The 22,779-nt window shown below is 42.0% G+C and overlaps 1 protein-coding gene across 2 annotated transcripts in view; it reads left to right on the top strand.

Annotated features, from left to right (window-relative positions):
- Positions 1–5,950: 5,950 nt before the first annotated feature.
- The window catches only part of LOC306938357 (sodium bicarbonate cotransporter 3-like), an 84,524-nt gene continuing 67,695 nt past the window's right edge, over positions 5,951–22,779 (top strand). For both annotated transcript variants that reach the window (XM_079522488.1, XM_079522489.1), the window contains exon 1: positions 5,951–6,026. In XM_079522488.1, the coding sequence (XP_079378614.1) occupies positions 5,976–6,026 (51 nt within the window). In that variant the 5' untranslated portion in view covers positions 5,951–5,975. The remainder of the gene's footprint in view (positions 6,027–22,779) is intronic.

Raw genomic sequence — 22,779 nt, 5'->3', positions numbered from 1 at the left:
ATTTTGCATTTTTGTATTAGGAATAATCAAACGTCCCTAGGCACGTTTTCTGGGTGACATTATTTCGATGCAAATGTTTTCCTTCATAATAATCAGATAAATAATTACCTGGTAATAAATATTACCAGGTTTGGTGATGTTCTATATATTGTCTGCATGAGCTTTGTTTGTGTTCCTTTACAGGTTAAAAGAGCTCCCCCTTGAGCCTATATTCTCTGTACAATGTAAGTCAATGAGGAGCATTATTTTATTTGAATGATCAATGGAGCAATAGTTTTAGATTTCTTGCCCACCTTTGGAGTTACATCAAGGCAAGGTAACTCAATCCAAACCTCTACCAAAGTGATCTTGCCATTTAAAATACATTTGAAAATGGACAACTAAATATTGTTACTGAATTAGTTTTCCTTTTGCATATATTCCCTTTTTTCCTCTTTGCCTCATTATCTTCCTATCATTTTCCTCTTTAAGCTCCAGCTTCTGAGCTCATATGTGGTCGGAGCCACATACAGATTGGCCTGCGACTGATTAACATGGAATTCTATGGTCTGAATGGTTCCTCTGGCCACCTGGCTGACCCGCGGTGCTCTTCTCTCACAGAGCAAAACAGGACAGTGTGGTACCAAGTGGAACGTCAAGCTGACACCTGTGGGAACATATTGAAGGTGAGTATTGTTCAGGGCTGCACTTATCAATTATTTTCCTATACTACCAGTAAGACGCCCTGAGGGAATTCGCCTGGGTGACGGCAGACTGCTGGGCGAGTGCTGGCGCTTTGGCATGGGTCAGATCAACATATGGAATGGATTCTGTACTGGCCATATATGGAGCGTGTCTTGAGTGTACATAGGGTTTGATGAGTTCAGATCAACATACGGAATGTCAGAACAGGTCAGCTCCATATATGGATATCTAAGGGTGGCAGCAGGGGCAGTGTCTTGAGTGTACAGGGTTTGATGAGGTCAGATCAACATATGGAATGAATTCTGTATTGGCCATATATGGAGTGTATCACGACATTCACGAGGCGTGACGGACGGTAACCAGGCGTGATGGACGGTCACGAGGCGTGACAGACGGTTTTAATAGTAAACTGATTATTTGATCAATTACCTGACATAATAGACCTGACAAGGCAGCACTGTATGCCTTGATCCCGCCTCTAGCTGCCGCTGATTGGCCAGGCCGTTTGGTGGCCGGAGCATCAAGTCTGCCTGAGAGTTCCCAGATGGGAGCAGGAGGGGGGAACCCAGTGTACTCTCTGCTGCCCCATCTGGCGGAGTCAGGTTAGGTTTGATGCGTATGTCCCTTTAATCCACCCGACACTGAAACATATCATCATTACGTCACCATCGTAAACCAATTAAACCCTGGCATTGGTACATATCTTCATCACGTCATGGGACATACGCTTCGTAGCATGACGGAAAACATACCTGCACGGTCTGCTTCCATATGTCCCGTGCCAGCATATGACGTCATATCATATGCTGCTAAGGGACATTGGTACATATCTTCATCACGTCATGGGACATACGCTTCGTAGCATGATGGAAAACATACCTGCACGGTCAGCTTTGCGCCAGCATAGGACGTTATATCATATGCTGCTAAGGGACATACGGTGCGGGCGAGGCGGGCCGGTGGTGCGCCCGGCGCCGGAGCATCGTAGCACCTGACTGATAACATTACTTGCACGCTCTGCTTGCGCAAGTAATAACTTTATTTGTATAGCACTTTTCAAAAACAGGTTTACAAAGTGCTTCACATACATAAGTAGGCAATACAAATCAACAATGGAAATTAACAAAAGCAAAAGAGCAAAACAAAAATAATGAAAAACTAAATGTTCATAAAAACTCATTAAAAGCCTTTCTATAATTAGTTTTTAAAAGTATTTTAAAAGTGGACACTGAAGTGGTCTGTCTAATTTCCAATGGGAGTTGGGGGGGGGGGGGGGGGGGGGGTCAAGTAAACTTTGTCTGCTAATCTAAGATTACTGGAAGGTATGTGAGGAGACAAGAGGTCAGAAATATACACAGGTGCCAGGCTGTTGATTGAGTGATTTAAAAACAAACAAGTTAACTTTAAAATCAATTCTGAACACTACACAACTGGTAACCAGTGCAGTGAGGCAAGAACTGGGGTAATGTGGTCATATCTCCTGGTCTTTGTAAGAACTCTAGCTACTGTATTTTGAACGAGTTGAAGGCGATTGATTGACTTTTTGGGGAGTCCGGAAAAAAGAGAATCACAGTAGTCCAAGTGATTTGTGACAAAGGTGTGAATGAGGGTTTGTGCATCGCTGAATGAAAGAAATTATATGATTTTTGCAATATTCCTGATTTGGTAGATATAGTGTACTGATAATAAATGATGTAGTGGATACTGGTGCTTTGTTTCCAGCTGGCTAGATGATTCACCACATGACCACCCAGTAACCCTCTGTCTTTCAGACTAACAGCACCCATGCCATCTACTCCAACACTTTGTTTGTCTACCATGCAAATGATTTCTCACCCCCAGTGAGTTATCCCTTCTCCTGTGCATATCCCCTGAACACGGAGAGCAGCAGCCAGGCTATCAGACCAAACCTTCAGTAAGTAACATCCCTTCTCCTGTGCATATCCCCTGAACACGAAGAGCAGCAGCCAGGCTATCAGACCAAACCTTCAGTAAGTAACACTATCCCTTCTCCTGTGCATATCCCCTGGACACGGAGACCAGCAGCCAGGCTATCAGACCAAATACTTCTCCTGTGCATATCCCCTGAACATCCCTCAGACCAGCAGCCAGGCTATCAGACCAAACCTTCAGTAAGTAACATCCCTTCTCCTGTGCATATCCCCTGAACACGGAGACCAGCAGCCAGGCTATCAGACCAAACCTTCAGTAAGTAACATCCCTTCTCCTGTGCATATCCCCTGAACATCCCTCAGACCAGCAGCCAGGCAATGAGACCAAACCTTCAGTAAGTAACACTTTCAAAGTTGAGGACAGTGAGGACACTTTATCTACATTAAATGTTGTATAGTGTGCATATACAGTAGATGCCTGGTGATTGGTGAAGCCATAGAATACCTAGCTCTGGTCCATAGCTCTAATGCGTTTCATTTGTTCTTTTTATTTACGCTAAAGAGGAGAGCCTGGTCTGCATTCATGCGAGCGGCGGAAGTTGAGAGTAACATAGCTCTAAATGCAACGCATTAGAGCTATGGACCAGAGCTATAGAATACCATGCCCCCCTCCCCCCACCCCCCCAGTAGTTTTTCCTGTTTTCCTATAGACTTTTTAATCACGTAACATAAGAACTATGTGTTAAAAAGTTATATATATAAATGTAACGGTGGCGACTATACGGTGGCGAGTTTGAAGTTGGTTTGAAGTCGGTCCACAAGAGGGATGGAGTGAGCGTTCACCAAGTACTCACCAAGTACTACAAGGAGAAAAAGAATAGCAACCCAAGTACATTCTGTGAAGTACACTGTATGTAGGCTAGAAGGTCTGCTGTGATTACCTTACTCCTATCCCTTCACCATTCACATCTGCTAGAGCCGATCCAGATCTGTAACCATCAAGCCCCGCCCTGCACCATCGGACCAAGCACCTGTGAGTATCAAGAACAACACGGTTTTAAGAATGTGAAATATCAACATCTCGGTAACATTAGAGTGATCTAAATGCGTTTACTCTTTGTTTTGGATCTTCAGGGGACAAGCGAGCATCAGGGACCAGTGGGCAACAATAAGGGAATATGCGCTGTCAACTCTGACCCCGAATGATGGAGGACAAGAAACGTTGATTGGCATTTATTGCACTTGTTTTTTAATTGTATTCTAAATTTTTACTTTTGGCACAATCATAATTAAAGGGATATATTTCACTTTGAATAAAAGTGGTACACCGCTCTTGCTGCTTTAGCAATAGCTCTCCACTGACTAAACCAAAATACTGTGATTACTACCGACTCCACCAAACAGAATACTATGATCACTATACAGACTGGCAGATTGATTTGATTGATTGATGTATTTATTAACAGTACAACTCAATACAAAACTATGAGTGGACGACATTATAAACCATTACACTTGTTTACAATAGGGCCCACCATTTTCAATTCATCAAAACATTTAGAGACGTACGAATATACACTTCTATATAGCCAAAAACAGGAAATCAGGTAAAAAGGGAAAAAAACCATATATACAGTGGGTGGGTGGGGGATATGGGGTGGATTCAGATTTTACGGGGGCAGTTTCGAATTGTAGCGGTCCGTAGGTGCCCTTTGAGAGCAATTTTGAAGGAGTCAAGGGATTATCATGTCTTAATGACTGTTGGTAGGGCGTTCCACATTTTGGTGGCATAGGAGCGAAATTAATTTAGTCCCTTGTTTGTGCCGAATCTGGGTTGCACATGTTTGTTGAACTGGTGTTGTGGGTGTGTGCAGTCGAATGAAGTCGGAAGATCAGTCGGTTGGAAGGTGTTGGAAGAAACATGGACCTCAGAACCGACACCGACAGACGGCTACTATGGTGCTAAAATAGCATATGGCTTGAGGAATTAAAACTGAAAAACACTGAATTTATGTTTCCATATATGGACTGACGACCATATACAGTAGCATGCCAAAGTTTGTGCTATTGCCATTGAGAATGCATTGGGCGTTTAAGTTAAATAACTCAGAAACTATACAAATAATTTAAAAGTAAAAAGTTCCAGCATGTATCTCCACAGTAAGCTGAATTATAAAATGTGTGAATGGAGTTTCTAGGTGAAATTTTTTGACGTGCCAAATATCTGCCATTGAGCCCCATTGTGAATTTCTCAAATTTGAAAGCACTATATTTCTAAAACTATGAAACATTTCAAAGATTCCTTTTCAGGCAAACATGTCCACCGTAAGATGAACCTAAATAGGTTTGAATGGGGTTTCTAGGTGTAAGTATGTATAGGACTAGTAACGTTTTGGTCAAAAGACCAGGTATTTTGACCGGTCTTTGACCGAAACGTTGCCAATAAAGTTCGTATTGCAAGTGCAGACGGTGTGCACGCACGCACGCACGCACGCACGCACGCACGCACGCACGCACGCACACACACACACACACACACACACACACACACACACACACACACACACACACACACACACACACACACACACACACACACACACACACACACACACACACACACACACTACTTAACACTTATTACTACAGTGTTAATGCGTTATAAGACAATTACCGTGCTTTTATACTAGACCTTTATAAGCTATTATAAAATGCGTAGTATTTAGTTTGTGTTTATTATAAAGTAGCCTACGGTATGCATTATAAAGTAAGTATTACCAACATTCAAATGAACGCATACAGTTGAAAGCATATTGATTGATTGATTGAATTATTGATTAACAGTTTGCAGAATTACAGTACATTTCAAGCACAACTCAATACAAAAACTGTTAACTGTGAGTGGACGACAACATAAAGCATTATTACAAAGATTACATTATTATAAAGCATGATTACACTTGTTTACAAGAGGGTCCACCGTTTTCAATTAATCATAAACGTCCATATAAACGACTAAATTAATATTTCATAGATTTCCAGATTTATTTAGAGGTTTGGTTTCTCCAAAAGTCGACGTCTAGACTGTGTCACAAAAGCGCACTTGGGGACTTTTGTTGTAGGCGGGGTCAGCGAGTTGCTCTGCCTCTGCCCCGCTCTGCCCAGCCCCCAACAGCCTTCTCTCTGGCTTCGAGTTCCGATTACCGAAAGGCTATTGGCGGAGAATCCTGTCAATCACCCGTAAGGCGTCTCTGTCTGTGGCATGATTCAGTACCCCAACCCAAATCCTCATACATAGTTCACAGTAAGTGTTAGTGTTACTGAAGTGGGACTGCAGGACCCCTCCAGCACCGCACCCGGGACGGTAAAAACAACTTGAAGAAGGCGACAGGTGAAATAATGGCGCAGTCTACTGTATTTGCTGAGCAAATGAGACCCCTTTTGAGGACGGTAAGACCCGACAAAACACACTGCTGGAAAAAAATGCATGCTTTTCACACCAGATGTCTGCTGCAAAGGAAATAATGGGGGATGCTGGCTTTGGAACTGGAGTCAGCTGCTATTGTTAGCACCCGGCTTTCTAGTAGTCAGGAGGACACGTGGCGAAGGAGCGTCTTGTGATTAAAACGCATTCATATGGAAGGCAGTGGGAGCATCAAATCACATTTGTTGTTTGTACAAGGTTGTCGCCTTGATTGGTTGGTGTTTGTCTCATGTGGGTTCGTCACAGAAAGCAAATAAGGTGCTACTAACTATAGTCAGACACGAGTCGAGCAGGCAAAGTCTCAACCCCTTGTTCAGGACTCACTCAGTCAGTCAGGAGCATACAATGGTATATCAGTCATTGTTTAACAGGACAGAATTATCTAGTTAAACACTAATGCACTGTAATGCCATAATGAACATCATATTATATTTACCAATCTTCTTATTCACATGCATGGAAATAAACTTCACTTCATCATGGGTCCTACTCCTCTCCTCAGTTCAACGCCGGGCTAATGATCCTGATGGTGGCGCCACAGCAAAAGTCTTAAAATGTGAAATTCCACAACAAATCAGTCGTCCATGGTGCCACTACCGCCATTTAGAATTTTTGAATTATCAAATGTTTTCCCCCAAAATGCATCAAAATGTTTACATTTTCTTCCTCAAAATGCCCGGCCAGACTCACTGCTGCTCAGCTGCTTAATTTATGTTTGGCCAGTATATTTGTTCTCCAAAATATATTTTTGAACTATTTTGAAACACATGGCCCATTTTGTCTTAAGTCTTCAAGGTATTGGGCTAAGTTAAAAACATGTTCTTCACAGTGCTTTGAAGTAAGGAATTTGCAAGCCTTCAGACAGTATGTGATTCATTCCGAAGATTAACTACAGTGTAGTTCACATTACAGGACTTAAAGGCCCCTTTGAATGTCGATCTGCTGTGACGTCAACAAATAACTTTAAAACTGGGGCTTGGAAAATATAGATCTTATTTTGTGCAACATATAGTTTGTGGGTTACACAAGCCCTACATAATGCTGACCTCTTGCCCCAGTCTGACTTGTGTGTGGGTTGCCCACATCCTGTTTGTTGTTGGGTGGAGCTTTAGGTGATGGAGTAACTCGTACTGAGAGCTACTGAGTCCCCGGAAACACAACTTGTTTCACAGAGCTATACGTTTAACCACTTATATCCTAGTTGACCGGTATCTCCCAGGGCTCTATACTCATTTGCAGAAAATAGCCGGTCTACAAGCATGTTACAGTGTGAGACTGTGAGTCATTGTGGGCTTGTATGCTATGAAGCTAAGGGGCTTCCAGAGGTTAAATGACATTCACTTCACGGTCTAGCTGTGTTTACACGGACACTTTTAATCGGGTTAAAATGTATGTATGTATGTATACAGTCTATACACCTAAATACACCCGTGACCCGATCAAGCCCAACCTGATTTAAATTCTAATCGGGTGCAGAGGAGTGGTCTACCTAAAGCGGGAAAACACATGACGTGGTGGCCCATTTTATAGTAATAATATTGTTATTATACACGGCTAACCCGGTTAAAAGTGGACACATGTAAACAAACACCAGATCGGATTGATCTCGCCACAACACTTGATCCAAAACCTTTAATCGGGTTTATTTTAATCAGAGTGGAAGAAAGGTGTTCATCTAAATGCAGCTATAGTGTCAGAGCCAGCACGTGTTTTTTGTTGGGGTTGCTGAGGGGGAAGGAACAGCTGGCATAGCGGTCCAGGCACCTAGGCGTGTCGCGGATTCGGATCGGGATCCCTAGGACATTTGCTCCGTGTCACTCCCCATCTCTCTTGCATCGTGGCTACGAGCTGTGCAACCTTCTCTCTTTTACTATATATCTCCTGTGGTCAGCAGCACCTCCTCACTGCTGGTGTGCGCTCCTGAGGGTCTAACACAGCTAGACCCTCTCCCCCGACACGGTCGAGGCAGATGGCCGCCCACCCTAGAGTCGGTTTCTGCCTGACGTTTCTTCCTAAAGGGGAGTTTTTCGTTACCATTGTCCCAATATTGCTTGCTCTGGGTGGATCTTTGTTGGTTGTAAAGTGTCTTGAGACAACTTGTTGTGATTTGACACTTTAATAAAATTGAATTGAATTGTTGTTTGCCCTATAGTAATGCATGCATAGCAAGTGCTATCGTTGTTGTTTTTGGACCTACAGTATGTTTGATTGATTGAATACTTTAACAACGCGATTGTAAATGTCAACAGAACAGTATGTGTTACACAGTCAAAACGACTCAAAAGACATGCTAAAAGGATAACACAAAAAGCCCCAGGGGCTTGTTTCCATTGTCGTCCATTGTAGTCAATTCATCAGTACATATACGTACAATGTCTTACAAATACAATACAAAACATATTGGAATAAAGCTCAGCAGAATCATAATGAAATATACAGAAATGAGGGGTGGGGAGGGCAGATTTCAAGAAGTTAAACTATGTTCACTTGTATTTTAAAGACGGGAATTATTTTTGGTTAGTTTTTTAGTTTGGGTTGGGAATCGAGTTGTATTTTGGCTGAAATAGAAGTCAATGCTTCTGGCTGTAACGGGGGGCCCTTCAGTCAAATGGACTGCCGAAGTCCTAATGAAGTCTCTGGCGTCTAACTTAATATTTTTTAGAATCAGCCTCAGGTCTAAATGGGTTTAAAGGACAACTTTAGTTTTTTTCAACCAAGGTTCATGTTTTAGGTTGTTATTAGAGAACATAAAAGTTGAGTGTTAATTTTTTTGGCCAGATATAATTTCTTGGGGTCTAGTAGGACTAGTAAATAATAAAAGAAATCGCTATAAAATGTTGTAAAAAAATACATATTTAGCCCCATGCTCGAATGCCCCCGCCCCCCTGTCAAAAACAGCTAAAATCCCTAAAACGAAAGAAAGCAGCAAATGAAAAAAAAATAACACTCATCTTTTACTTTCTCTAATAACAACCTAAAACATGAACCTTGGTTGAAAAAAACTAAAGTTGTCCTATAACCTTCAATCTCATCTTGAGGAAAAAGTACTCCATTGTTCTGATGTCAGCTGAGCGTGGCTGCTTGAAACCCGGCTCCACTTAGCCGCTGCTGCCCTAACCAATTTCATTTCATATTAATTCTCCAAGGACAGGGTTGACACTAAGGTCTCAGAGGCACTTCCCCGAAAAGTAAAAATCATCCATTATAAAATGATAGGTAAAATTTGAATTACTGTTCAATTTAACACTTTTTTACTTCCTGGGGCTGTGCGATAAAAAAATGTCATACCAATTTATTTTTATGCCAAATACCTATGAATATGACTATGGGTTCACGTTACCGAAAGGGAAATTCTTGGCCGAAACCGGATACAGTTGGCCGAAAACCCAATATGATTAATATTTTATATATATATATATATATATATATATATATAAAATATTAATCATATTGGGTTTTCTACTACATATCAACTACGTGGTTGATATGTTGATACATGTGCACAGGGCACCGTGCTTGTACCGCATTTTGATCACATCATCACAACAAAACATTAGGTAAGTTAGGTAACCCCGTGTTTTGACTATTCTGTGATATTATTTCGGCCGAAACCGAATATGCATTTTTAGCCATTTTCGGCCAAATATTTAGTGTCAATGTCTGATATAGTCCGTGAGCCAGGGGGGTTGGTCTGTACCATCTGGCTGAATAAGGCTCATAGTGATTTTTGTGAAGGTATACATGTCTAGAGTTAGAAAATATGTGATAGCATTGCACCCGTGGTAGCTTTATGAGTGCTATCATGCATTTTATTTTATAACACTAGGCGAAAATTGCATGGATCAATATGAAAAAAAAATAGTAATACACCCCCCAAAAATGATAGAAAAGGTTTTTCCAATTGGTTCTGGTACCAGGCATGCTTAAGAATATACTGAAAATATAGGAAAATATACATTTTCAAGATGGCGTCCAATATGGCTGCCAGGAGCTTAAAATGGCTATAACATCATTATTTGGGGGTTTAGGACTAAAGGAATGTGGCTGAATCAGTGAAAGTGATCAGTTAATTATAGGGATGTGTCGATGAGACAGTTTGGCCGATATCGATATCCGATATAATTAATTGCTGTTATGGCCGATAACCAATATTACCAATGTCGATCTCATTCTGTATTGAAAGATTATAATTTTGTCTATTCTGAAAAATACATGTAACAGGGTGTCTGCACTGCAGGCTTAGGCAAGTCACATCTAACTTAAATACCTTTATAATATTGTGAGCTTGTAGATCTGTTCAAACTGTTACTTTGGGCTTGTTTATCTGTAAAGACAGACCGATTCATTAATTTAATTATTTTCATTTTTTTATTTATTCCAAACATGTTAAAATATAAATGAGAAAAGACAAAGGAAATAAACGTCCAAAAATAATAATAATAATGATCTTTCATAATCCTTAACTTATGTTTATGTTCGAAAGTCGGGCAGATACTGGCACTGAGGAGGATATTGGAAGGGGTATGGGAGCGCAACCTGTCAGCGGTTATCACATTCATTGACTTCCAAAAGGCTTTCGACACCATCCACCGGGGGAAACTCATGAGTATTCTACGTGCCTACGGAGTTCCAGAAAAGTTGGTCCAGATGATAGAGTCAAGCTACAGCCAGACTCGAGCCAAGGTCCAAGTTCGGCCTCAAGCTCAATACCAAGAAAACAAAGGTAATGACAGTCAACACAGAGGACAAAACCATTGCCACTGCAGACGGGACGGTGCTCGAGCGAGTCGAGGACTTCAAGTACCTCGGGGCCTGGACTGCCTCAACTGAAAAGGATCTGAAGGTTCGGAGAGCACTTGCCTGGAAAGCCTTGCACGGGATGAGGAGAGTGTGGAAATCAGAGAAGACCTTAAGAGGCGGCTGTTCATAGATACTGTCGAGACATGGACCCTCACAGTACAACAGGAAAAATCCCTGCATGGAGTCTACACAAGAATGCTACGAATGGCACTAGGTGTCACATCAGAAATGTGGACCTCTTCTATGGGGACCTACCACGGGTCACGGACAAAGTCAGAGAGAGAAGGATGAGGCTGGCAGGGCACTGCGTCAGGTACCCAGAACTTGAGGCAAGTAAATTGACTATGGGAGCCAAACCCAGGGCAAAGCCAAGGGGGGGGAAAGAAGCGTACCACCTATGTAGACGTGCTGCGGCGCGACAGCTTGGCTAACAACACTGCAGAGCTCAATAACCTGATGTTGGATAGGACATTGTGGAGGGCAGCGATCCAGGAATCCCGAGTTGGTGTTGGCTAGACCTCACTCTCGCAGTTACTATGTTCGAAAAAGGAGTAGGGAAAAGTTTATTGAAAAACGTAATCGGTCTGATTAATCAAACCGATGCCGATTAATCTAAAAACAACTCAAATCGTCCGATACCGATGTGTTTGCCGATTAATCTCCCATCACTAGTTAATTATGTATTGCCAAATCCAAAATGGTGTCCATACCACACCCAAAGTGATGTTCTATTGTACTGCATTATGTAAAAACATTACAATTACAAAATGAACAGAATAACTGTCACATAAAATCAATTTCTTATAAGTAGGTCAATCTTATGTGCTAAAGGTCAGGTCAATGTCTGTCTCATAAGCAGGTGTGTCCAAGCATGCAGGAGATACAGTATGGTCACTGGTTGACATGCACAGTATTCACCTTACCATTGATATGCAGCTGTTTGTTGTTGTAACCTACAGCAGGGGTATTCAACTAGATTGAACTGTAGAATGATGGTGTGTGGGGGGCCGCACAGCGTGCACGCTTTACTGAAAATGTGGGGGTTCTCAAAATGCATTTGTGCTCAAACACAAAGATGTATACATTTGTGCACAGTAATGAGCAGGATAATATGACTATACAGCTATATGTTACCATAGAATAGATGTAGACCTATTTGACAGTGCATAAACATAATTGCCTTGACATTAACGACCTTCAATGGGACAGTCCTGTGCAACCTCATATCCATGTGCAAAGGCAAGATCAGAGCACAAAATACTTTGCTGGCAGGGAACTTCCCAGACTACCCTGATGTGCTGGGTGAGTTGGGTGTCACAATGTAACAATCTGTTGCTGCTGTTGTACCACGACAGTTGTACTCATATACAAGTGGAATGTGGCAGACCACCAAGCTCAATTTGAAAGTTCAGGTGATGTCACACAATTTGGATGGGAGATCCACATTTTGCTAAGGGTGACCTGACACCTGATGAGATGTTGAAGCTACAAATGAGAAGTGATGTTGATAATAAAGAGACGATGAGGTAGATCAGGATTTGGGTAAGATATTGCTGCCAATCAGGAGGGCTAGGGGGATGTGGTGGGTTGATTTTATGTTCCTGATTATGAGTTGAAGCTTACAGATATTGAATGTAGTTGCAAAAGATAAATATTATCATATTTTCTTATGCTATTATTACAAATGTATAAGTATAAGTTGTTATAGAAATAGTTGTTTCTGTTTCATTGACCAGACCTTTAACATGTGAGATTGACCTGATATAAAGGCCTTTTTTGATTATGCCAATTACCAAAGTTTGGGCAACCAAGCTAAAATTGTCCCCAAATACAAATCAACAACAAAAACGTAATATGAAACAGCATTATTAGGTTTGGTATTGAACAGATAGAAGTGTCAAATGGACTAAAAGGTGATGTAATGGTGAACGGAAAGTTATCTTATGCATTACTTACACTGTACACTTACACTATATTTAGTTTATTGAATTTCATAAAACATTTCATTAGAATTTATGTTCTAAGATGGTTTTAAATATTTACAGTTATTTACAGAGGGAACCTTTGTGCTGCATCTTTCATGAAAACAGAAGTACGTCTCATGTAATATATAGTCCCTATATGTTGTCTCTCATGTAATAGATAACATTTCTAGATGTGCTAATTTTAACAACTTTTCAGAGAAATATATAGTCTGAGCTGTATCCCAACCATTCTTCAAAGATATATGATATGATCAATAATAGGAGAGAACCATCAGTTTGAAGTAGAATGCTCCATTCGGATTTTGAAAATTGAGTTTTGGCATGTGGTTATAAATGGAGTGATAACACACAGAAAGCTACCACAGATGCAATGCTATCACATTTTTCCTAGCACTAGGGATGTATACCTTCCCAAAAATCACTATGAGACTTATTCACCCCATCGGTACAGATGACCCCAGATTTGGGGTCCTGGCTCACGGCCTAATAGGTGAAGGTATTCATATCCAGAAATATAAAACATTTAAATATTAGGCTATTGTATGGCACTTTAAAGCATCAAAACATGCTTTACAGTTAAGATAAAACGGAGCAAGGAAACATGAGAAGAGCACTGTAGTAGGTGTAAAACAAGAGTTGTAAGCAAAGGTGAACGACAAGACTGATTATTGCATGGCTCCCCTGAGTTCCTTAGGCAGCAGTCCAGAATCCATCACAAGATATCTGAACGGTGGTTTGTGTACAGTGTGTGTAAAAACGAAATAAAAGAACATTTAAAATCATGAGCAGGGATACGATCCAGGACAGGTGTTTATATACAATAGTTGACAGCTGTGTATTCTTGAGGGTTGTGATTGCTGTGACGTCACGTGGTTAGTGCGGCATCTACAGTTCTCTGTTGTTTGTATCAAGAAACAACGTCATCGTGTCACATGACATCAGGGAGCGACTGTGAATTCTGATGACCTTTTGGGCCCCACATAATGTATAGAACATCTCCAGAAAGTATAGCTTTTATGGAGAGAACTATTGGACTTTGTAAATCCTATAATTCAGCCACCTTTCTGGGTTATACAGCCTACCAGGTTTGCAGAACAGGAACCCAATTTGCATGTTGATTTCCTGCTTGAAAGAGGAAAGGACAGGATTTTTTTTCATAGATTAAAGAGGCATAGTAAAAAATATAGGTAATACATTCAACCGTAATTGCACTTATGCATCTTTGTTTCCTAGCCTGCCAGGAGCTAATGGATGTTCCGGAGAGTGATGGAGGGAGAGAGAGAGAGAGAGAGATAGAGAGAGAGAGAGAGAGAGAGAGAGGGATAGGGGGGTTGAAGGAAAAGAATGAGTCCACTATTATAGTATGGCTTTGCCTGAGGCACCCATTATGCTTGCAGAGTTTATATTTATCACTAAATGACAGTCCATTTGGTCTGATCTCCATTCACCTTGTTAATGTACATGTTCTGACCGACGTTATATGTCTGGCGCCAGGCAGCTATATCATTCTCTTGTTTGTACATGTGAGTTCCTAAGCTAATATTTACCACCCTCTCACTCAATCCGGCTTAATGGTGCGATCTACTACTTGTAAAGCTTAGAAAGAATTACTGACTGCTTTTTTTGAGGCATGGAGACCTTTCATAGAATATTTTAATAACCATATCTATCCAGAAGAATGCTCTGTGTGTGGACCGTAGCGGACAGTGTTTCTCCCACTGGTGTATGACACAAGACTGAGACCCATGATGTGACCCTTGACCTTTTGACCGTTGTTGTTTTTATTATTATTATTTTCTTCTCATGTTCTTCTCTATTGTGCTGTTGGGGGGGGGGGGGGGGGGGGATTATATGTTGTTCATATATGTTTTTTGTTGTTTGTGTTAAAAAATGGGTGACATTACATGCTTTGCCATTTGCTATTTAATTATCCGCAAAAACAAAGTATAGAAAAGAATATATGCATATTTTAGTGAGAATGACTGTTGCCTATAGATCCCACCAGGTACTGATATGCCAGGGAATAGTTTGCGTGAGTTGGCTGGGTTCAGTGGTTTTGTGTTTTAATGACTTGACTGAACATTGTACTGATGTTCTTGTATAGCAATAGTTAATTCTTCACCTGAGGGGAATTCAGTCCTTTGGGCAAGTAGAACATGACCTGTACTTGTCTTGCCCAAAGGGCAAGTGCCTCTGAGACCTTAGTGTCAACCCCTGGGATAGTGTGCTCCTCAGCATACACCCTCCGGTGAAAGTTCTCACTAGGTGCGTTTCCATTAAGCCGTTTTTATGCGCATTAAGGCTCTTGCGCAAAATCTCCTGGATGGAAACACATCAATATGCGAATAAGTCTCCATTTTTCGCAAAAACACTTTTTCGCTTGGAGGTTGCGGATTTAGGCTTTTTCGAAAAAAGGGAAATGCGCAAATAGTGTATGGAAACACTTGCGGAAAAGGTTTTTAATTAGAAAGCATTGAACTCGCATTATATTGCTTTTGAACAGTTGGAAAATAAGATAAAAAACGATGGGGAGGCAGTGGAGTTCCCTTATGAAGTCTGAATCCTCCCGAGTTGATCGGGGCGATCCGATCATTTTGATATCTGGATCGCTACTGTATGGATGCAAGACACACACACACACACACACACACACACACGTGGACTACGAGTAGCGTAGTAGACTAAACTTTTATATATAGCTGCCGGGTCCCTGCAGGCTATTCGATTTCGATCCATGCATACGCTTCCTCTATTCTTATATATTTATATTCATTGCATAAGATAAGCAACCTAAACGTGTAGGCTATAGGCTATATAGCCGATGAAACAAGTTATTCACAACTGTTTGCAGCTGCAATCCATTTACAGTATAAACGACCAGTATGCTCCAATCGAGTCCCGCGACATATAGGCTACATGTGCCCCGAATATATAAAGACAAGCATTACACAACAAATCGTTCTTTGACTGTAAAGAAAGCCCATCAAATCCCTAAATCAATGGTGTGAACATGGATTAGGACTATAGCCTACTTTACATGAGCCTCACTTTACTGGCTAAACAGTGCCAACTACTGCATATTTAATGAACTTATGTCATATGCGCATTTTATCAGTTTAATGGAAACACGGACAATTCGCTTTTCTTTTTTCGACTTAATGAACATACGCTTCCTTTTTTCGCAAAGGCTTAATGGAACCGCACCTACTGTCGGGTCAAAAGAATGTTTATCAAAGTTGGTTTGGTTGTCTACTCTACATCATCATCAGACAAATAGTAGGGGTTGGTAGTGACAGGAATTGGGGAGGGAAAAGGTTGATTAAAATAGTTGATAATAAAATAGTCTTTCCCATTTTCCAATAGTGTTTCTTTAGCGGCCGTAGAGTAAAAAACAAACATCGTCTTAAAACCTTCACCAGCGTTATGACATTTTCTTTGAATGGTTCATTAAATCGATTGAGCCCCTTTTGTAGAACTAATGGCATAGCATTCAACCTTTCACAATGGAGGCTTCATCGCTACAGCAGCCTATATGCTAATGACTGCACAAAGGAGAGCTTGTTTGTTAACGTACGATACAATCCAGCCTCTGTAGGGCAGAGGTTTTCCTACAAAATTAACTTAATATTATGCAGTGTGACGTGAAGTTTCAGACCATAAGCTTTTAAGTGGCCACTATTGAGAGTATGATAAATGTTAGCCATTGTGTACCACCCTGCCCTGGAGTTCCTTTGTCGGTCCTTCACAGAAACATGTATGAAAGTAGGTCTATTTTCTATTGGTAACACTGCCATCTTCGTATTATGAGAAAAGAGAACTAGTAGTCCGGCAGTCAACAGGCTCAGACTTTTGTTAAAGCCGCGGGTTCGACTCCCGAGCCCGACTGCCTTTGCCTCTCTCTCTCTCCCCCTTTCCGTGGGCAGCGGTGGCTCAGGGGTAGAGTGGCTGGATGGTAACCGCAAGGTTTCCTGTTCGAACCCGGGCTCCCCCAGAGTGTCAAAGTGTCCTTGAGCAAGACACTGAACCCCAAATTGCTCCTGATGTGCTGGTTGGTGCCTTGCATGGTTTCTCCAACGTTGAAGCACTCGGCCCTAGTGTTAAGAGGAGGGACTGCAGACGGACCCGTGGAGTTATGATGAGGAAACCCTGTGCAGCTGGGCTTTAATGTTGAGCGCGTTTGCACTTCCGCATTTTGGGCACCAAACCAAATGTTGGTGCCCAAATCGAAATAGTGCGGACGTAGACTGTTCTTCCGGGTGCTTCAAAACGCCACTGAAATTAATAGCGGGGGGGGGGTCTACTGTCACAGCGTACTGTGACAGTAGACATAAATTGTGCCATGCCATCTTATAATGAGCATCATTCGTGAGGACCTGCTATATGAAGATAAGGTTGAAAATGGAGGAAGTATCCATGGAAGTGGTATTGTTAGGGGAAGGATGTGGAGAGAGTGTACCATGCACTTATCTGACATCAGTTCAACAAAAACAAACCAAAATGTCCTTGTGAGTTATTTTTATTGACATACTGTATATAGAAGGACCAGCACAGCATTCCGCTGTGTTTCTATCATATAGTCAGTGTTTGCTCATATAGCTGTAAGCTATCTCTCACTGCTAAACTGGTTCTGGAAGAAGCTTATAGGCTGTGTCGTGCATTCTCGTTGGCTACCTGGCTAGAATTACTTTAGAAACACAAGCAAGTATTTATTGAACCTATACAGTAAGAACATGGATTCTCTTGAACTTCTTCTCAGTTTTTTGCTCCTTTGTTTGGCCAAATAAGGCTTTTTTCCCATCAACTTCCATCTCGTTTTTGGCTTGAGGCCTTGAGCTAGAGATGCATGATTATAATATGGCAGAAATTATCATCATAATGAGATTATCAAACTAACTAGGGGTGTAAACAACTCGCATCACGCATGCACACATAGTATACATGCACGTGTCCACACACACGCACACATGCGTGTGTGCACGACGTCGACACACCACACGCGTGCACGTGCACAACTGCGCACGACGATACTCACACTCACACATGAACAAATACACGCAAGACAGGTCTCCCTGTTCCTTCAGAAATAAACCTCTTCGCTACTTAAAAAATCAAATCAAATACATTGATGTATTACCATGTGTTGTTCTTGCTTAGGCCTCATTCACACGTATCAAACGCAATCAAACAAATGTTTGGTCATATTTTTGTTTTTTTTAGGCCACCACGATGCTTTTCCAATGGGAGTCACATGGTTTGACGACCAAACATTTGTGTTTGATTGCTGATTGCTGGTGGTGTTCTGCCCCTCCCCACCATCAAACAAAAATGTTTGGTCAAACCATGTGACTCCCATTGGAAAAGCATTGTGGTGGCCCATAAAAACAAAAAAACGACCAAACATTTGCTTGATTGGTGTTTGATACGTGTGAATGAGGCCTTACTGTCAGTCACTCCGGATTAAGAGTGTCTGCTAAATGCCTAAATTGTAATTGTACATTCTCGTGAGCAAGAAAAACTCACTTCAATCAGGCCACCCTGATTTCTGCCCTGACGTCGTTCACCCCTCAGATATTTATTAGTTTGCTGTGTTCTGACCCCAATCAACTTCAAACAATAGTTATGTTACCAGAGGAATTGATTAGATTTTTTGTATCAAGTGGTTCAACCACGCACTGTGATTACTGAAGGAACAGGGGGGTGTGTGTGTGTGTGTGTGTGTGTGTGTGTGTGTGTGTGTGTGTGTGTGTGTGTGTGTGTGTGTGTGTGTGTGTGTGTGTGTGTGTGTGTGTGTGTGTGTGTGTGTGTGTGTGTGTGTGTGTGTGTGTGTGTGTGTGTGTGTGTGTGTGTGTGTGTGTGTGTGTGTGTGTGTGTGTGTGTGTGTGTGTGTGTGTGTGTGTCAAACCTCTTATTCTTTGTGTTTGTGTCCGTAAGTGTTTCTTTCTTTGTACCGAGATTACTCGATGAAGACGGTACAGGAAATGCCAGGAATACACACAATTGTGTTCCATTTGACATCATTGTCCTGTCACAGCAGCTCACGAATCTTGCTGCTGTGTTGTTACATTGTTGTTGTACAGCAGATAGTTTTTTGTTGGTCATGTTTTCAAATGCTGTTTGGGTGATTGCAATCTGTCAGAAGTATGTGTCTCTGATGTCTTGGTACAGTTAGTGAGCAGGCGCTTAGGAAATGTAGCTCAGTTTCCATTTAATCTCTCTCTCTCTCTTTCTCTTTCTCTTTCTCTTTCTCTCTCTCTCTCTCTCTCTCTCTCTCTCTCTCTATTGAATAAATGTTGATTAGTCCCGTTTTAAGCCAACATAATCAGTGTTCTCATCCTGAGGCCTTTACTATGAAAGGGTCACACAAATGTGGTTATCAACTCTGTAAGGATTTCCCAATTTAGAAAGGGGTGGTGTTTGCAGCATAATAACAACAACTTATCTGTCTTTATAGGTCAGGTCCCTCCCTGTCCCTGGTCACACAAGTCAGATTTCAGAGTTTTAATGAATGTAGAATTATGTGCAGGATCAGGATGTAATTTACATACAAATGTGAGGGACTTCTCACATTTTTTTAAATAGTTTATTTTTAACCAAACATCATCCTTCTCACACTTACACCAGTGTGCCAGTGATTGTTGCCTGCTCCTAGTCTAGAGATGAGAAGAACAATCCTGTCTGTTCACCTCTTAACCCTAGCCTGGAAGCCAGACCAATCAACCCATGCAATGATCTGCAATGATCTGGAGGAGTGCTTATCTGCTAGATAAAGAAATCACACCCTGTGTGAAGTGAGGGGCGCTCTTATCATCATACATCATCATACGTCACATTCCGTGCTCTGCCAATCAGCTGAGCACATTCCGTGCCCATACACACACAAACACACATTCCGTGCTCATATACTTGAGCGCGTGTACACAAGTTGACACAATTAAATAATTCACAGTCAAATTGATGATAACCATTGCAAAAAGACGCCCTGCACGGAGGCTGACGTGTCCAGTGTGGTCGGCCCCTAAGTTTACACGACTAACCCCAAATCCTGCTTCAATAGCCCTGGGACTCGGATCTATGGTATGGTTACTTTGCCAGGTGTTTGTGCTAAATATAGCTTCATCCATTAGATGGCACCCTTCTCATTTGATTTCATCCACATAATATATCCCAGATGAGTTGTTGAGGCAATGTTTTATGGCTCAGCTTTATTACAGCAATAACAGTTTCAGTGGTGGTTAATGTAACGATGTGCGGTGGTAGGATAGTTGTTGAGATGCTGTTGACGTACATAGAGTCATAGACATAGACGGAGCGTCCTGTGCATGGTGGGTATCCAAGGCATGGATTCCACACTGCCACAGCGTGTCCTTGAGTAAACAAATGACCATCTTCTTTGGTTTCGCTGACCACTTTATTAGAATATGTTGCTCTATATTGTCTTTGTCTTTTATGTTGACTTGATGCTGAAATTTTGCCCACACCACGCCCCCACAATTGAGGAGGACACTTTGTCGTGGAGCACCTGGAAAAATACAGGTTCAAGAAAAAAAGTCATGGAGAGGAGGGGGTGATGAGTCATCACTAAGTGAGGGATTACTGGACGCCGAAAGACGTGGCTGACCTTGAGGCTGTGATACGGATCATGACATGTCAAGAGAATGAAAGACGGACATGCAGGCTCCTAATGAATACGACTTGCCGTCTGTCCTTCACAGTGCACTGCACCCGCCTGTGTAGAATGACTATCTACAAGACACGTGTTTCTATTTATCTGTATGCGTGTATTGGGGGGCCGAGCCCTTGTTGTATGTATGACCTGAATACCTCAGTGGGTGAGTATTTGTGCGTCCTCCAAGTGTGGACGTCCTCTGAGAGAGAGAGAGAGAGAGGGGAGAGAGAGAGAGAGCTCTTCACTGGTTGAATAAAATATTCATGGTAGCAGGGATTGGCTGTTGAGTAAAGAGCGGACTGGCAGGGTAGAGCTAAGCTGGTCTGTTTTAAAGCAGCTCTCTCTCTCCCCCTCTCTGTTCCCCCTTTTTATCTCTGTGCTGTCTCAGTCTTTCTCCCTCTCTCTGTATGAACAGAGGCGAGGCGACGGACAGACAGACGACCACTAGTATCTCTCTGTATGAACAGATGAGCTGAGGCAGAGGCGACGGACAGACAGACAGACAGACAGACAGACAGACAGACAGACGACCACTCTAGTATCTCTTGCTAGAACCCAGCTCAGACGCAGACGCACATTGTCTCTCACTCACACACACACACACACAGTCACACACACACACACACACACACACACACACACACACACACACACACACAGTCTCTCTCACACATACGCACACGCTCAGACACAGGCTCACATGTACCTAGGGAAGACAGCTGGTCAGTGGAAGGAACTGGCTAACGTCTGCTGCTGAGGTTCCAGTCCCAAATGGAGGGAAAGGCTGAAGGAGAACACGTGCTTACGGTATGTGCGTGTGTGGATGCATATGCACACACGTGAGATATTGTAAATGTGTCTGTAACTGTGTCTGACTCTTATCCAGTCGTAAAGAATGAGTTGTGTGTGTGTGCATTTGTGTGTCAATGTGCGTCCTTTCTTAGGCTCTTCCGCTGCTCAGCAGAGCGCTGGGTGTACTATATGGAGGAGCGCAGGTGGTTGGCAGATCTGAAGGGGTGCCTGGGGTGGTATGGAGAGAAAGAGAGAGGGTGCCTGGGGTGGTATGGAAAGAGAGAGGGATGGAAGCATAGAGGGAGAGATTTGAAAGAGTGGTAAGAAGAAGCCCCCTTGCCTTGACTACTTTGTCGCTTGAAATGGAAAACATCCTTTCTGTTTTTTGAGACGACATGGATGCTGAGAGAGAGTGTGAGTAGGAGGAGGAGGAGGAGGGAGGAGGGAAGAAAATGGGGACTGCCGTGATGATCATTTAATAACAAAACAAGCATCCTGAAGCTTCAGGGAGATGTTTTGTTGTTTTAAGGGAGAATGGATTTAGAACACTCAGGCACTCATTTTGGGCAGCAGCCCAGATTAGTCAGGGGGCAGAAACGTGAATGAATGCTTACCAGTCCTGTGAAAGTCAGCAAGAGGGAGGAAGACATCCGTGGAGCCGAGGGGTGGGTGGGTGTGTGTGTGTGTGTGTGTTCAAGGAGTGTGACTGTATCCTATAGGCTCATAAACCTCATATTCTTTGTGTTTGTGTCCGTAAATAAATCCTCATTAATTAATGGAGTCATGAAACAAGCGGAATGATAAAAACAGTTGTAAATGTCCCCTGACTACCTCATTTCTTTGTCCTACTGAATTGGAAAACAATTTTGTCCGTATAAATTGTATCTTACCACCTCTCTGTAAGTGATTTGATTGTAGATTTCATTTGTTGTCCACGGAAATCTGAAATTAACTGTTTATAACTCCCTAATTCTTGGCAAATAAAGTCAATTGATTGATAGGTATTGTTTGGATTACAGGCAGCATTGTTGTTTTTTGTCCTAGCGTGTTTGGTATTAAGTTGTTCCACTGATTAGGTATAGTATGCAGGGGCTCAAGAACTCATTATTGAATTCATCAGGTGCAATTTGGGATTGGAACAAAAACTTGCACAGCTGGGCCTGTCTGGAGGGACCTCAAGTAAACTGAGATGTGAAATAATGTGGTGCATATATTTTGCTTGTTGAAGTGAGTAATATTGCTCCGTCGGGGCACCTGAATATAAGTTCAATCATAGCATTTTGTTTACCGTTTAAAGCTTTGAACTTATCTTAACACAAACCACAGTGTTCCATTAGAACCACAGAAAACACAAGCATACATCGTTGTACTTTGAACTGATTTCCATTGACTGTACTCTATAACCCGTCTGCACCTCTAGTTTCCTAACCTTAACCATTGCCCTAACCATATCTTAGCGACAATTCAAGCCTTAAC

The sequence above is a fragment of the Electrona antarctica genome, assembly GCF_951216825.1.
Source record: "Electrona antarctica genome assembly, chromosome: 15".
NCBI lineage: Eukaryota > Metazoa > Chordata > Actinopteri > Myctophiformes > Myctophidae > Electrona > Electrona antarctica.
The sequence above is the reverse complement of the archived record's forward strand: the minus strand, read 5'-3'. Positions and strand labels throughout refer to the sequence as shown.